This window comes from Oryctolagus cuniculus, chromosome 1, assembly GCF_051225735.1.
Source record: "Oryctolagus cuniculus isolate XC-2025 breed Fujian yellow rabbit chromosome 1, ASM5122573v1, whole genome shotgun sequence".
Taxonomy (NCBI): domain Eukaryota; kingdom Metazoa; phylum Chordata; class Mammalia; order Lagomorpha; family Leporidae; genus Oryctolagus; species Oryctolagus cuniculus.
The window spans coordinates 16,405,688-16,421,438 of NC_142867.1; the positions used below are offsets into that span (position 1 = coordinate 16,405,688).

The 15,751-nt window shown below is 34.9% G+C and overlaps 2 protein-coding genes across 3 annotated transcripts; both read left to right on the plus strand.

Annotated features, from left to right (window-relative positions):
* The first annotated feature begins 480 nt into the window (after positions 1-480).
* On the plus strand, positions 481-1,540 carry LOC100343372 (olfactory receptor 10AG1-like). 2 transcript variants are annotated; one of them, XM_089303239.1, is made up of 2 exons: positions 487-1,415; positions 1,516-1,540. In XM_089303239.1, the coding sequence occupies exons 1-2, from the start codon at positions 487-489 to the stop codon at positions 1,538-1,540; spliced, it is 954 nt and encodes a 317-aa protein (XP_089159365.1). The 2 variants fall into 2 exon arrangements, with proteins under 2 accessions (XP_002708963.4, XP_089159365.1); XM_002708917.5 differs by lacking the exon at positions 1,516-1,540 and having other exon boundaries at positions 481-1,431.
* An 11,402-nt stretch (positions 1,541-12,942) lies between these two features.
* Positions 12,943-13,890, plus strand: LOC100343117 (olfactory receptor 5W2-like). The gene has a single exon (XM_008272920.5). It carries the CDS (start codon positions 12,958-12,960, stop codon positions 13,888-13,890), a length of 933 nt encoding a protein of 310 aa, XP_008271142.3. The 5' UTR covers positions 12,943-12,957.
* The last annotated feature ends 1,861 nt before the right edge of the window (positions 13,891-15,751 follow it).

Below are 15,751 nucleotides of genomic sequence, written 5' to 3' on the forward strand. Positions count from 1 at the left end.
TAATAAAATTACCTAGAAATGCAGAATGTTAGAAATGAAAAAGACATTGGGTATATCACATGATTATTATCACTTACTAAAATAAATTAACTCTTCAAAACTATTGTTCTGTAAAATTAATTTTGAAAGGATAATAATATGAATCATATTTGAGCAAGTAGGACAAAAGAATAGTACTTAAAGAATGGAATTGTTTCTGTTTTGAACATGAATTCAGATTTAGAGTTTTGGTGTGTTCAAGTGAATAACAAAATTTAATATATCTCATCATCATCAGCAAAGAACTATATCTCTTAGATGAAAAATATTTTTTCATATAAATGCATTTGGTAATGATAAATTTCACTAAACTATAGTTTTAGAGCAAATAGAGATTTTATTATTGGGAATTGCAAAAACCAGAGAGTGTGATACCTTGGATTATACCTAAGAAATCAAAGTTCAGAGATAGTGAAATAACATATTTCACTTCATTCATTTCTACAGATGAAATACAAAGAACTAAATGCAGAAGACAATGTTACCATAGGGATGCAATTTGTACTCCTGGGATTTTCTGACCTTCCAGACCTTCAAGGGTTACTCTCTGTGGTGTTCTCCATCATTTACATGATTATCTTAATTGGAAATAGCCTCATAATAATAATAACAAGGTTTGACATTGCACTACAGAAACCCATGTATTTTTTCCTGGCAAATTTTTCCTCACTGGAAATCTGTTATGTGTCTGTCACCCTCCCCAGGATTCTGTTCAATCTCTGGACTCAGGACAGAAGCATTTCTCTACTGGACTGTGCCATCCAAATGTGCTTCTTCCTTATGTTTGGAACTGCTGAGTGCTTCCTCCTGGCTGTAATGTCCTATGACCGCTATGTGGCCATTTGCAACCCTCTGCACTACCCTCTGGTCATGAACCACAAGATGTGTGTTCAGCTGGCAGTTAGCTCCTGGGTCAGTGGAATCCCAGTCCAGATTGGACAAACATGGCAAATATTCTCCCTGCATTTCTGTAACTCCAACCTAATTAACCACTTCTTCTGTGACATACCCCCCATTCTCAAGCTAGCCTGTGGGGACACTTCTGTGCATGAGGTGTCTGTCTATGTAGTTGTTATGTTGGTCGCTGCAGTCCCTTTTTTGTTGATACTTGTCTCTTACAGCAAAATCATTTCCACTATCCTGAGGCTGCCAACGGCCACAGGAAGAACTAAGGCCTTCTCCACGTGTTCCTCCCATCTGCTGGTGGTGGTTTTATTTTTTGGATCTGGTACCATTACTTACTTAAGACCCAAATCCAATCATTCTGCAGGAACTGACAAACTGCTCTCTCTTTTCTACACCATCGTGACTCCAATGTTTAATCCAATGATATACAGCTTTAGGAATAAGGATGTGATGGCAGCACTGAGAAAATTATTACCTAAAAGATAGAGTTGTGACTTTACTTGTGGTTCTTCTGACTTCTTGTCAGAGTTATCATCTACATTCTCCCTCTCAGAAATTAATCATTCCCAGTTTATTGTATTTTTTATTGCTTTGAATACTAGCCTGAAAATTTCATGAATACACAGTAAACAAATTTTCTTACCTTCAATGCTCCATACCTAAAGAATAATCTTTTCTCAAAATAAAGCAAAATGCACATCACATATTCTATATGAAAATTATGAGTTCAATTTAATAAGCTGTTTGTGTTTTAGATATATTGAAAGATCATTTACCTAAATAATTTCCTAAATAAGGAAGCATGTATTTATTGGTATTCTTTGATTTTATTACATATGCATTTCTCAAATAGTTTCAATATTGGATGTTAATTGATTGAATGATTAGACTAATGAGTATATGAATAAAGATTGGCATGCCATATGTTGGACTCAGAACAACCTCAAGATCTTACATCAGTAACACTGGATTGTGACTGTTTAACTAGTTATGAACTGATTTGAAAGTACCCTACACAAAGAAAATATTATGTGTAATTAGTCCTCTTCCTTATGACTTCTGTAAAAATAATTGATACAAGTCAACATTTCTATCTGTGTTTTACTATTTTACTTTCTATAAATTGTTACCTTAATTGCTGTAATGGTCCCAGAGTAAATTTGAATTATGTCAACTTTCTCAGCTATACTCCAAATAGTTATTCTATATCAATTCATATTTTCCAGAGTATATATCAATCAGTTTAGATGCATCATTAAACATTGCCTATTTACTGTGATTACTACGTTCTACTTTCTGGAAAATGCAAAAAACTCTATAATCATAAAATTCCATTTACCTTTCCCATCCTTTGTAAAAGTATCATCATGTCTTTTACAACTATTTGGATAATATTATCTGCAATACATTTTATTTAAAAAATTTAAGGAAAGTGCCACAAGTTATTTCCAGAATTACCTAAATTCAACACAGTTGCATTTACATTATTTTCCATAATCTTTCAGGTTTTAACCCTTTCAGCATTACTTGAATTTGTATCTTTCAACTGACATTATCAAGGAAACAATCAACTAGTCCATCATTAATGTCCATTGGTCTAATTCCAAATAAGTGGTTTTAAGAGCTATTTTATCTCCTCTGCCAATTGTGCCATTTCCTAGTTAAAGTTATTAATGTGCATGTGTATACAAGACAATGTTGGATTTTGTTCTGTTCCTAGTCATATTTCTCCTTCATAAATCTTTATATCCTCTACCATATAACATGACATATTACTTTTATTTGTTTTTGTATTTTATTAAAATATATAGTATAAATGTTCTCATTTAAGTTTTCATGTTTCAAAAATTTGGTGTGTACTGTATAATAACGGCTAGTATGAGGAGAATAGTGATGATAAAGATAATGATTATGCCAGAAATTTTACAGTAATGCTTTCTTAAATATAGTAAAGAAGGAATCACAAAATAATGGGGACAGCAGTGTCCTAGGAATTCAAAATGGTGATTAAGTACTAATTCATATTAACACACTGAATTATGATAAGGCTTAACTATGAACATAGAATGAAAAAAATGGAAAAGAATTATTCTGGAAAAAGTGTTGCTTGTATTTAGGTACAGTTCTTGAAGGAATCACTAATTCTGTTTGTTATGTATTTAAATTCATAGAGAAACTCATTACAGTGCTATTTTTGGAAAATGCACAATACAGATTTCCAGAAAAAGGAAACTTACTTCTCTACACATTGAAATTGTTGAAATTTCATTAGCCTAGGATATTTAGTTTTCAAATGTGTGCTAGTTCCTTAGTGAAAAATATTTTAAATTAATATCTAAAACTCATAAAATAGCATTAATCCAATAGAATTTGAGTCCATAGTGGTTTAAACAACTCTATTTTGGAATGTAGTGCCAAATACAGGTGAATAATTCATCAGTTATGGATCCAATCAAATGAAAAACAAATAAATTAGTCAACCTGTGTCATTGAGAAATTTTGATTAACACAGCTTCTATTCCGCAAAGATACCTGCATCCTAATTCCTAGGAACTGTGAATGTGCTATATGACATGACAAATGGAATTTTGCAAATGTACTTAAGGTTTTAGTTCTTGAGGTAGGGAGGTTATTCAGGTGAACCCAGCCTAATCACATGAGCCATATTCTCTGTGCTCTAATGATCAATAAATGACTAAATCCATTCAATAAGTCACTCATTCTATAAATTGCATTTCCATTCAGCTTGCACTTTGAGCACGTGATATGCCCTCACCTTATCAAATATCAGATTGTAATAATTAAATGAAATAATTAATAATTTAATAAACCAGATAAAGTAGTTAACTTGTCAGAGCCATAATGTTTATTACATAAATGAGAGAGAGAGACCAATAAATTTTGTAATTCTTTTCCTGACCTCTGTGGCAATTCTAACACATCTACTGGATGCTTTTATTACTTATTTCTTGTATAGATTACCGAGTCCATAATTCAAGTTCAAGATCAAATTTCATATATTTTGAAGAAAATCCATATTCATTCTATTCTTTGAAGTATTTTGCCACATTCCAAAGAAGTAATTTAAATGAGTCTCAAACTTGACATCCTGACCTATACTAGCAAAAAATAAATGCATCTACTAATTTTCAAATAGTTCATGGAAACTGTGTATTAATGAAAAACTATGCATGGGTTTCAATTTTTTGAATATAAAAATTTATCTTTTAATTCAATTTCCATTTCTTTTTTAAGTATCCATGTTTATCCAAAGGAAATAAAATCACTCTATTAAAAATGACTGAAACATATTTATTGCAGTGCTGTTAATAATAATAATAATAGAAAAAGACTTGAGGGTCTTCCAGTTGATGAATAGATAAAGAAAACGTGGTACTTATTCATATTCCGAAAGAACCACCATTCAGTCATAAACAAAGTGAAATCTTGCTATTGGCCACATATAGATGGAATTTGTGATCATTATATTAAATAAAATAAGCCAGGTAAAGTAAAACAAGTACCCAAGGCCAGCGCCGCGGCTCACTAGACTAATCCTTCACCTTGCAGCGCTGGCAAACCAGGTTCTAGTCCCGGTCGGGGCGCTGGATTCTGTCCTGGTTGCCCCTCTTCCAGGCCAGCTCTCTGCTATGGCCCGGGAAGGCAGTGGAGGATGGCCCAAGTGCTTGGGCCCTGCACCCCATGGGAGACCAGGATAAGCACCTGGCTCCTGCCATGGGATCAGCGCGGTGCGCCAGCCGTGGCGGCCATTGGAGGGTGAACCAACGGCAAAGGAAGACCTTTCTCTCTGTCTCTCTCTCTCACTGTCCACTCTGCCTGTCAAAAAAAAAAAAAAAAGTACCCAATAATGCCATTCATATGTGCAATTTATGCAATGTTGATTCAGGGCCAGCATTGTGGTGTAGTGGGTAAAGTTGCTGTCTGTGACACCCAAATCTCTTTTGGGTGCCGCTTCTTGTCCTGGCTACTCCTCTTCTGATCCAGCTCCCTACTGACAAAAGTGCTAGAAGATGGCCCAAGTGCCTGAACCTCTGTTCCCCGACGGGAGACCTGGGTGAGGCTTCTGGCTCCTGGCTTCAGCCTGATTCAAACCTGTTCACTGGGGCCATGTGGGAAGTGAACCAATGGAGCATCACTTCCTCTCTGTTTCCTCCTTCCTCTGTGATCTAACTTTCAAATAAGTAAATAATTATTTTTAAAAAGTAAGTCGCCTTCATAGCAATTGGGACTAGAATGGTGGTTACCAAAGGCTGGAGAATGTAGGGGAAAGGAAAGGACAGAGAAAGGAATTGCAAAGTTTCATTAAGTCACAGAAGACAGAAGGACGTTCTGGTGCCTTACTGCACTGTAGGGTAAATACACATAATGACAATATACCAACTATTATTTCTAAAAATGTATGGCTAGAAGAAAAGGTTTTGGATTCTGTTACCATAAAGAAATGATTACTATTCTAGGACATAGAGATGTTTACCATAATTTGAACATCATAGAACATGTATAGGCATCTCAATGTATTTCACAAATGTACACAATATTGGGTATCATTTAAATAATTAAATTAAAATTTTCAGTTAATTGCTTTTGCTCATAATATATAATTAGTGGTGTAATTTCATTAAGCAAAAACGTTATAATTAAAATTTTGTGCATATTATTTGGTTTCCAAATAAGAATTATTGATAATTTATTAAATATTAATATTGTGATAGAGGCCAAAATATAGGGACAAATGGATTATTCATTTGGTATACCAGTTTTGATTTCTTTACAAGGTTTACAAAGTAACCCTGAAGTCTTTGCTATCGAAGTTGTATTTACAGCTGATATTTTCTGACATCTACTTTCATTCACTAATATTATTGCTGCTTCATATATTTTTAAAAGAATAACTAGTTATAGTATATTTAATTACATCACTGAGTCAAATGTCAATAGGGAAATAACACTACTAATTACGAAATCCTGGGGAAAAAAAAAAACAAATTCTTTCTCATTCTAACACTAGTCTATAAATCAATTTATTTTTAATAATACACACATCCTTTGCATATATCATCATTAGTCTGATCATTTATCAGTTCCCTTAGTCCTCTGTACAAGACATGGTATTATAGTTGGTATACAAAAAGATAAGCAAAATCACACATTGATTCTTTTTTTTTTTAAGAATTATTTATTTATTTGAAAGGTAGAGCTAGAAACAGAGAGCAGCAGAGACAGAGAGAGAGAGGTCTTCCATAAACTGCTTTAATCCCCAATGGCCATAACTGCCAGGGCTGGGCCAGGCCAAAGCCAGTAGCTAGGAACTTCATCCAGGTCTCCCATGTGGGTTCAGAGGCCCAAGCACTTGGGCAATCTTCCAGTACTTTCCCAGGCATGTCAGCAGGGAGCAGGACTGGAAGTGGAGCAGCCATGTCTTGAACCAGAGCTCATCAGGGATGCCAGCACCACAGGCAGAGGCTTATTCTACTATGCCACCACACTAGCACGCATGCATTGACTCCTGCACACAGAGAGTAAATTGCCCTGAGAATAAACAATCATTATTCAAATAAATAAATTAAAATTTATAATGGGATGTAATGACTACTGAAATCTGAATTATATCTAAGTTTACAACTAAAGCAAGTTCGAGTCTGATTTCTTTATTTGGATCCTCCTTAGTTCACATATTTATTCAAAGCACAGAATAGCCTTATAAGTATACCTAATCATTCACTCTTTCCAACAAAGTAACATTTCACACTGTTAGAATTATGCAAAAGGAAAACAACACAGAAATGGAGCTTATATACAGAAACTCTACCTTAGTAACTGAATTTACTGTATGGGGATTTCAACATGCCCTGTAGAGCAGGTGGTCATTTCACTCATATTTATGACATTATAAGTTATGAAATTACTTATGGAACACTAGATTTCTGTGCAAGTAGGACAGAGCCTCACTTTCAGACTCACATATATGTTTTTGCTCAACAAGCTGCCAATTGTAGATTTTTGTTATTCTACACTCATTGTTCCCAAAATGCTGATCAATTTCCTCACAGAACAGATCTCTTCTATTACATAGAAAAATGCATTACATAAGCCCACGAAATAAGAAAATATTTAAAAAGCTTTCTAAATTGCTATAAGTAATAGTGAAACTCCTGTTTAATAATGACTCAGTAGGAGTTTATGGTAAAATAGCTGTATCAGCCTATCAGTTAATGAATATAGTAAATATTTCAGAAAATTTGGTTTGAATGGGTGCATTTCTGCATGTGCTTATATATGTATATATATAATTTCTCATTTATGAACTTAGATTACTAGATAAGGGGAGAAACCAGTTAGCTCTGTTTCATATATTAATTCAGTACCTGGATAAACAGTGTCACATTTTCTGCAGTTAAGTTACATCTAAAATGGGAGAAATACTGTACCAACATCATTGATTGTGGAATAGTTAACTGAGTTAATGCAATGAAGTGCTGAAAATAGTATTAGGCCGATTTAAAGCAATTGAGAGTTGTTACAGAATAATTCACATTAACTCTTTTTCCAACAGGTCACCTCTACCCATGAATTCTGAAATTGGGCTCCTGTTAAGCTGGCTATGCCATCATCTCCTTCCATAGCCTTCATAATTAGCTACAGGGACCTCATCAGCCACATTGAGATGTTCTCTGACATTTACTAGATCTGAGAAATCACAAGCAGTCTGTGCATTGACGTGGGTGGAAGATGGTCCGTAGGACAGAGGTAACTGATGACTTGCTGGTCACTAGTGGAAGTGCTTCCACTCCAGGGATGAAGATACTGAAAGTACAAAAATCACTGGTACTGATGCTTTCATGAGATATCACTTGCAGGAAACCAGTTTCACAAAAGAAGCCTACAAGAAGTATATCAAAGATTATATGAAATCAATCAACGTCAACTTGAAGAGCAGAGACCAAAAGGAGTAAAACCTTTTTTGAGAGGGCTGCAGAATAAATCAAACACATCCTTGCCAATTTCAAAAACCACTAGTTCCAGCCGGCGCCGTGGCTCAATAGGCTAATCCTCCACCTAGCGGAGCCGGCACACGGGGTTCTAGTCCCTGTCGGGGCACCGGATTCTGTCCTGGTTGCCCCTCTTGCAGGCCAGCTCTCTGCTGTGGCCCGGGAAGGCAATGGAGGATGGCCCAAGTGCTTGGGCCCTGCACCCCATGGGAAACCAGGAGAAGCACCTGGCTCCTGCCTTCGGATCAGCACGGTGCGCCAGCCGCAGCATGCCAGCCGTGGTGGCCATTGGAGGGTGAACCAATGGCAAAAAGGAAGACCTTTCTCTTTGTCTCTCTCTCACTATCCACTCTGCCTGTCAAAAAAACAAACAAACAAACAAACAAAACCACTAGTTCCATGTTGGTGAAAATATGAATTCAGATGGCACGGTTGCTCCACTACAGTGTCTTGAGGATGGTATAAAAATCGTTCAGAAAAGGAAAAATGCTAACAAATTTGGCAATCAGTTTGAATCTGTCATCATTCATCATAATAGGTTCCTGCTTGTCATCCATACAACATCAAGGCTTCCAAGAAATGGGATTGATGTTATCTTTAGGTCTTCATTTATTTGGACTATAATTTACTTTGAGTGCAGGCACTGTTTTTAAGGAAAAAAAAATAACACTATCATGTAATGTTATTTGCATTTAATCTCAAAAAAATATGTTTCACATTAACTAAAATATGTGCTGTAAAATAAGACAGAAAGAGGCAGTGCACTGGGAAAGGAAATCATACAAAATCAAATAAATTTGCTGAAGTGAAGTTTAAGAAGTTAGTGATTTTCTATCCCCAAAATATTGTAAAATAATGTGGTAACTTTCTAAGTAACTTTTTGAAAGATTTAGGCAAAAGATTATTGTTTCCTGGATCTCTTGTTGCTTATATGAGAGACTATGAAAATATGGAAAAGCTTTCTCTGGTATACAGAAACAGAGTAGATATTAATATGTCAAACGATTTTCTTTATATCCTCATCAACACCCATACAACAGTGAACCATGAACAAAGAACATGTATTTGAAGAATGAAATTAGAAGATGTGTATTCTTACAAAATGCATTACAGTAACTAATAGTTTTGCAATACATAATTATTATTCTATGATAGTGGATATTTGTAAGCTGTAACCTGGGGATATCATGTGTAAAAGTATGTTTAAATTTATGGAATGTTTATTGTAAAAATCCAATGGATATAACCCAAATCAGTTTTTATGTCTGTATAAATTCCCCTAAGACCCTTACCTTGGGGTTTCTTACAATCTCTCTCACTTTCTCTCTCATTTATTTATTTATTTATTTGTCTATTTATAAGGCAGAAATCGAGAGAGAGAGAGAGAGAGAGAGAGAGAGAGAGAGAGAGGTGTCTTTCATAAGCTGTTTCACTCCTTAAATGTCTACAACAATCAAGACTGGGGCCAGGTCAAAGCAATTAACCAGGAATTCCTTCAGGTCTTTTGTATGGGAGGTAGGAACCCTACTTGAACCATGTTCTGCTATGTTCTAGCATATTAGCAAGGACCTTGATGGGAAGCCAGGATAGCCAGCACTCAAACCAGCACTCTGATATCGGATGTAGGCATTTTAAACATCATATTAATCAGCTGTGCCACAATACTCCCCCATGATGCTTCATATAAGAATCCAAATATTCATAACTATGCATGCACTTTTATACACTCTAATGCTGTTACATTTCAGATTTATTTAGCCAAAGAATAATCATTCTTGGTAATAGATGATCACATACAACAGTAGGGTGAACATCAAGTTACATAGGAACATCTTTGCTACACCACTATCTTTTCACGTTCACTAATTACATTACCTGATTTATACGACAAAAAATATAACAATTTCCAAGTAAGAGAACAGTTAGAATTAAATTGTGCCAGTGGTTTTTCAAGATTAAAAAGAAATACCAATGAATTATTTGGAGTAGCATTTTTTTTTTTTTTTTTGACAAGCAGAGTGGACAAAGATAGAGAGAGACAGAGAGAAAGGTCTTCCTTTTCGGTTGGCTCACCCCGCAATGGCCGCTGTGGCTGGTGTGCTGCAGCCGGTGCACCGCCCTGATCTGAAGTCAGGAGCCTGGAGTAGCATTTACATAGATAAAACTTTGACTCATCTGTGCCAGTTTACTGAAGACCCTGAAGATGCTACCACCAGTTTAGCTTGCAGATATCTATCTTAAGAAAAACAAATCATTATCCATGTGTTATCCTTAAAAATCAACCTCATACTTATGCCCCGTCTAAGTAGAAATAATTCCTACATCAGTGCATTTCAGTTCTTTGTTGTTACTTTGTTACTTACATTTTGTAGCTTTAAGTAGTTAACAACAAATAATTAGTATGCAATTATCTTTGCTAATTATTTTATTAGGGACCTTAGGAAGTTTTTTTTTTTTTTTCAAATCCACAAATCTCATTCCTAACAGCTAATTGTAGAAGAGAAATCCTTGCATAAATATTGTACAGAACTACAAAGAATCTACTGAGTGTAGACAATGTGACGTAGTGAAGGAATAATACAATGCTTGGTGAAGAAGCTAGCATTTAAAGATTCCATGGATATAAATGTTCACAGAATTATATATTAGCCCAAACTCAGAAACAACCCAGATATTCATCAGCTGTTTAATGAATCTGGAAAACATTATACTAAGATAAAGAAGACTAAGATGAAAAGTCAGATATTCTATGATGTTATTTACATTTGATGTGTTGAGATGATGAAAAATGTTCTAGAAGTAGGTATGGGAAAAGTCTGTAAAAGGCTGTGAATATATGAATACTAGAAAACAAAGAAGCATTTTCTTTAAAAGTGTGCATTTATAGTATATGAAGTAAGTCTCAATAAATATGCCACTGAAAACCAGACATAATTCATGGAGATAATGTGGATATCGCTTCAAAATGGAAGAAAAATGAATACTAGAAAGGTTTTGGAAATGATTGTATGGGGTAAATCTGAGTTTCAGTAGATTCTATTTTATAGGACAAAGATGGTGTACTTCATAGTACAAAAATGTGTATAGATATATACATATAGCAGATTAATTTTCACTGTTAGCAGATTAATTTTCACTTTTCATCCTGATCAAATTCATTACAACAATGAAGAATTAAAGTTCAAATTTTTCAAGAAGTTTTGACACAGTCATGAGGGAAAATACAGAAACAAAAAAATAATTAATCAGACTATCACACAACACCAACTCCTGAGGGAAGTAGCTCCAGAGAATTAAATCCCCAATGCTACCCTGGAAGATAAAATTCTCTCTGCTTTGTGTTCAGGTACCAACAACCTGAGCATCTCAGGTAAGTTCCTGAGTTTTCAAATACAAGGAAACAAATTATAAACACCCTACTTTTCTGAAAAAATATGAGTTATTTGTAAATTAATCATTTACTCCACTTTACCTAGTTCAACACAATTTGAAAGCTGTTGACCAGAAATAATATTTTATTATCATAAATAAAGGACTCTAGTGGAAATTATTAGTGTCTAAAATTATATTTTAGTGATTTTATTTTAATCTAGATTAATGATAGTTTTTTATTCATTTTTCATTGAGCCAGAATATGTGTGAATTTAAGGTTTTTTTGTGTTAATTGAAAATTAGAGTATCACATTACAAATAACAATATGTGAAAAAAATTCAGATGTACATGAACCTCATGCCATGTATATTTAAACCTAAAGATTCCAGCACATATTCATCATCCACATTCTAATTCTCCTAGACCAATATGCATTCACACACACAAATATATGCCACATAGATATATACACAGATACCAAGAAGAAAAGTCCATGTATCTCAATACTATATGTTGACACTTACTACATTTACATGTTTTTATATAAAAGTTCATCCAAAATCCAATGTAGAGAGCAGGTAGCTATACAAGTGATCAATCATACATGTCCACATTGGAGTGCCTGGGTTCAGTACCCAATTTTGACTCCAGCATCTTGCTAATATGACTGTGGGAAATAATAGCAATAACTCAGATTTTTGGACTTCTGCCACCTGCATGGAAACCTGGACTGAGTTACCTGTGCTTGGCTTTATCCTCAACCCAACCCCAACTGTTGTGTGGGCATTTAGGGAGTGACCCAGTGAATGTGTGTTCTTTGTGCTTATCTTCACTGTCTTTCTCTTTCTTTTTCTCTGCCTCTCAAGCAAATAAACTCTTTAAAAGTCAAATATTCCTGTTAAATAGTGGTGAGTCTACTTTTTAGCACTTCACTTTGAATTAAGAGGAGACTCATCCTTCGGTACCAGATTTCTGATGTAAATGGTAATGAGCACATAATAAATCAATAATAATATATAAGTTAATAATATATATTTTATATCTTATTAAATAATAAAGACAGCATAGACCAGAAACAGTGCATAATAACATAGTAACTCACTTTATCATCAACCAATGACATATTGATTTTATTTAGAATTAATGCAATGATAAATTTTTTCAATTATTTGGAGAACATAATGATTGTAGTTACTTTCTTGTTATTGTAAATCTCACAGGCATAAGAAATGCGTAGTTCTGTTACTTATAATGTGACTGTATAATTTTTTCTTGCATAATGTTTGATTAATGAAATAGTGATACATTAACTATATGAGTGCACTCCCTGTGAAATGAAAGATAAAGCAAAGAGAAGAAAATAAATTTGTAGGAAGTTTCACAATTAATGAATGGTATCTAGATTTCAATAAAGTTTCCAACTAGCTATCTTAAATTGCTTTATTATTATCAACTATTCTGTCTCTTTGCAGAGTAACACATGACAGGTTATTTTGCTGAGAACTAAAATCAAAATTGCAAATACACATGGTGTTTTCTTACTGATATTTTACAGATGCATAGAAGAATTAAACATCTACCTGTAATTGTTTTATCATTTCTTCAAACATTAAACAGGAATAAAGAGCAATGGACAGAGGAAACTGTTCCTCCTTAAATGAATTCATTTTCCTGGGAATCACTACTAACACTGATACAAAACTGATTCTTTTCAGTGTGTTTCTGCTTGTCTATCTCATTAATATCCTGGTAAATCTTGGAATGATCATCTTAATTAGACTGGATTCCCGGCTGCACACCCCAATGTACTTTTTCCTCAGCCACCTCTCATTCTGTGACCTCTGCTACTCCACTGCAATTGGACCCAGGATGCTGGTGGACATATTTGCCACAGACAGGTCAATTCCCTTCTATGGCTGTGCTCTGCAGTTCCTGATCTTCTGTATCTTTGCAGACTCTGAGTGTCTGCTGCTGGCAGTGATGGCCTTTGATCGCTACAAGGCCATTAGCAACCCCTTGCTCTACACAGTCAACATGTCCAGCAGGGTGTGCTCCCTGCTCATGGCTGGGGTTTACCTGGTGGGAATGGCAGATGCATTGATACATACATCGTTAACATTTCACTTATGCTTCTGTGGGTCTAATGAGATTAATCATTTCTTCTGTGATTTGCCTCCACTGTTCCTCCTTTCCTGTTCTGACATTCAAGTCAATGAGCTGGTATTATTCACCATTTTTGGTTTTATTGAACTGAGTACCATTTCAGGAGTTTTTGTCTCTTATTGCTACATCATCTCATCCGTTTTGAAGATCCGCTCTGCTGAGGGGAGGTTCAAAGCTTTCTCCACCTGCACCTCCCACTTAACCACAGTTGCGATTTTCCAGGGCACTATGCTCTTCATGTACTTCAGGCCAAGTTCTTCCTACTCTCTAGATGAGGACAAGATGACCTCACTGTTTTACACGCTGGTGATTCCCATGTTGAACCCTCTGATTTATAGCCTGCGGAACAAGGATGTGAAAGTGGGCCTAGAGAAACTGAAAAATAAAATGTGTCCTTGAATACTTAGATTCTGTTTACATAAAATTCATAGTTGTTCCTTTGTAAAATTTATATTGCATGGTACACAGAAAATGAAATTATGACAAATAGTTTAAAAAATGAGAACTTTTTTAAAACTGATGAATAGGAAATATTACAATTCTCCAAATAAAACTATTCATCAGGAAATATTGCAGTTCCCCAAACATGTCATGTTTAGATATGTGTTTTTAATCCATATTTGGAGAAAAAATTGTGAAAAATATTCCTAACTCTCAAATGTGCCAAAAATTTATTGTCTTCTCACTCAGACATTATTTCAGGTATCCGTAGATTTATTAAGCGTCTTAAATTGCATATTTGAACATGTAGATGCTTTGTAGTTTCTGAAATTCCAAAAATAGAATGCATTGATTTTAATCCTTGTAAACTCCCTGAATGTCTGATATTGAATGACAAATTATTGGGAGTATTTCTAGTAAATTTACAATATTAAAATAAATAAATAAATAAATAAAAGAAATTATCAACTCCCAACTTGACTCTCACTGGGATTAAACATGACAATAGGTCTGATCTGATTTCATCATCATTTAAAAAAAAATCATCTATTATTTTTCACTTTATGTTTCTGTGTGGGAGCAAACTGTTGAAATCCTTACTTAATGTATACTAAGCTGATCTTCTGTATATTAAGATAATCGAAAATGAATCTTGATGTGAATGGAAGGGGAGAGGGAGTGGGAAAGGGGAGGGTTGTGGGTGGGAGGGACGGTATGTGGGGGAAGCCATTGTAATCCATAAATCATACTTTGGAAATTTATATTCATTAAATAAAAGTTAAAAAAAATCATAAAAAAAAAGAAATGGACAACACAACATCAAACTCTTTATCTATATTAGCCTGCCTATTTAAATGCTGATTATTTTCATTTACTATGAGGGCACTTAGAATGTTCATGGGGAAAGTGGAATTAATAGATAAGCTTTGTTTGGTTAAAAGATTTCGAACTACATCATAGATTTTTCTTGGCACACATTTTCCATGAATGAGGACCCCTCCAGTGCACATTTTATAAACTATTTCTACCAAACTAAACTAATATTTTAGACCTATTTGCCATGAACTTTCAAAATTATTTATTGAGGCCAGAGTGCTGTTTAGGACATCTGCCATTCTATGAGTCTGCTGTGTATCTCGCTTCCCATGTTGGATCGTTCTCTCCCTTTTTTATTCTATCAGTTAGTATTAGCAGACACTATTCTTGTTTATGTGATCCCTTTGGCTCTTAGTCCTATCATTATGATCAATTGTGAACAGAAATTGATCACTTGGACTGGTGAGATGGCATTGGTACATGCCACCTTGATGGGATTGAATTGGAATCCCCTGGTATGTTTCTAACTCTACCGTTTGGGGCAAGTCAGCTTGAGCATGTCCCAAATTATACATCTCTTCCCTCTCTTATTCCCACTCTTATATTTAACAGCGATCACTTTTCAGTTAAGTTTCAACACTTAAGAATAAGCACTCAGGCCTCAGATTCAGCCCTTAAGGCATGTGGATCCGGCTGAAAAGCCCATTAGAATATTACAGGCATGGAAAGCCAAGACACTCTGGGGAAAAATAAAAATAAAAAACCTAAATGAAAGATCTCCATGAGTGAGATCCCAGTGGAAAGAACGGGTCATCAAAGAAGGAGGTACCTTTCTCTGAAGGGAGGAGAGAACTTCCACTTTGACCATGGCCTTGTCTAAATATGATCAGAGTCGGTGAACTCAAAAGGCTTCCATAGCCTTGGCAACTCATGACAAGAGCCTCAGGTGATTAGTGACATCATAAATACGAGTGTCAATTGTTAAATTAACAATAGGAGACAC

Coding starts and splice junctions, on each gene's coding strand:
- LOC100343117 (XM_008272920.5), top strand. CDS start 12,958: ATGGACAGAGGAAACTGTTCCTCCTTAAATGAATTCATTTTCCTGGGA.
- LOC100343372 (XM_089303239.1), top strand. CDS start 487: ATGAAATACAAAGAACTAAATGCAGAAGACAATGTTACCATAGGGATG. Junction 1,416..1,515: donor ATGGCAGCACTGAGAAAATT/ATTACCTAAAAG, acceptor AATCATTCCCAG/TTTATTGTATTTTTTATTGC.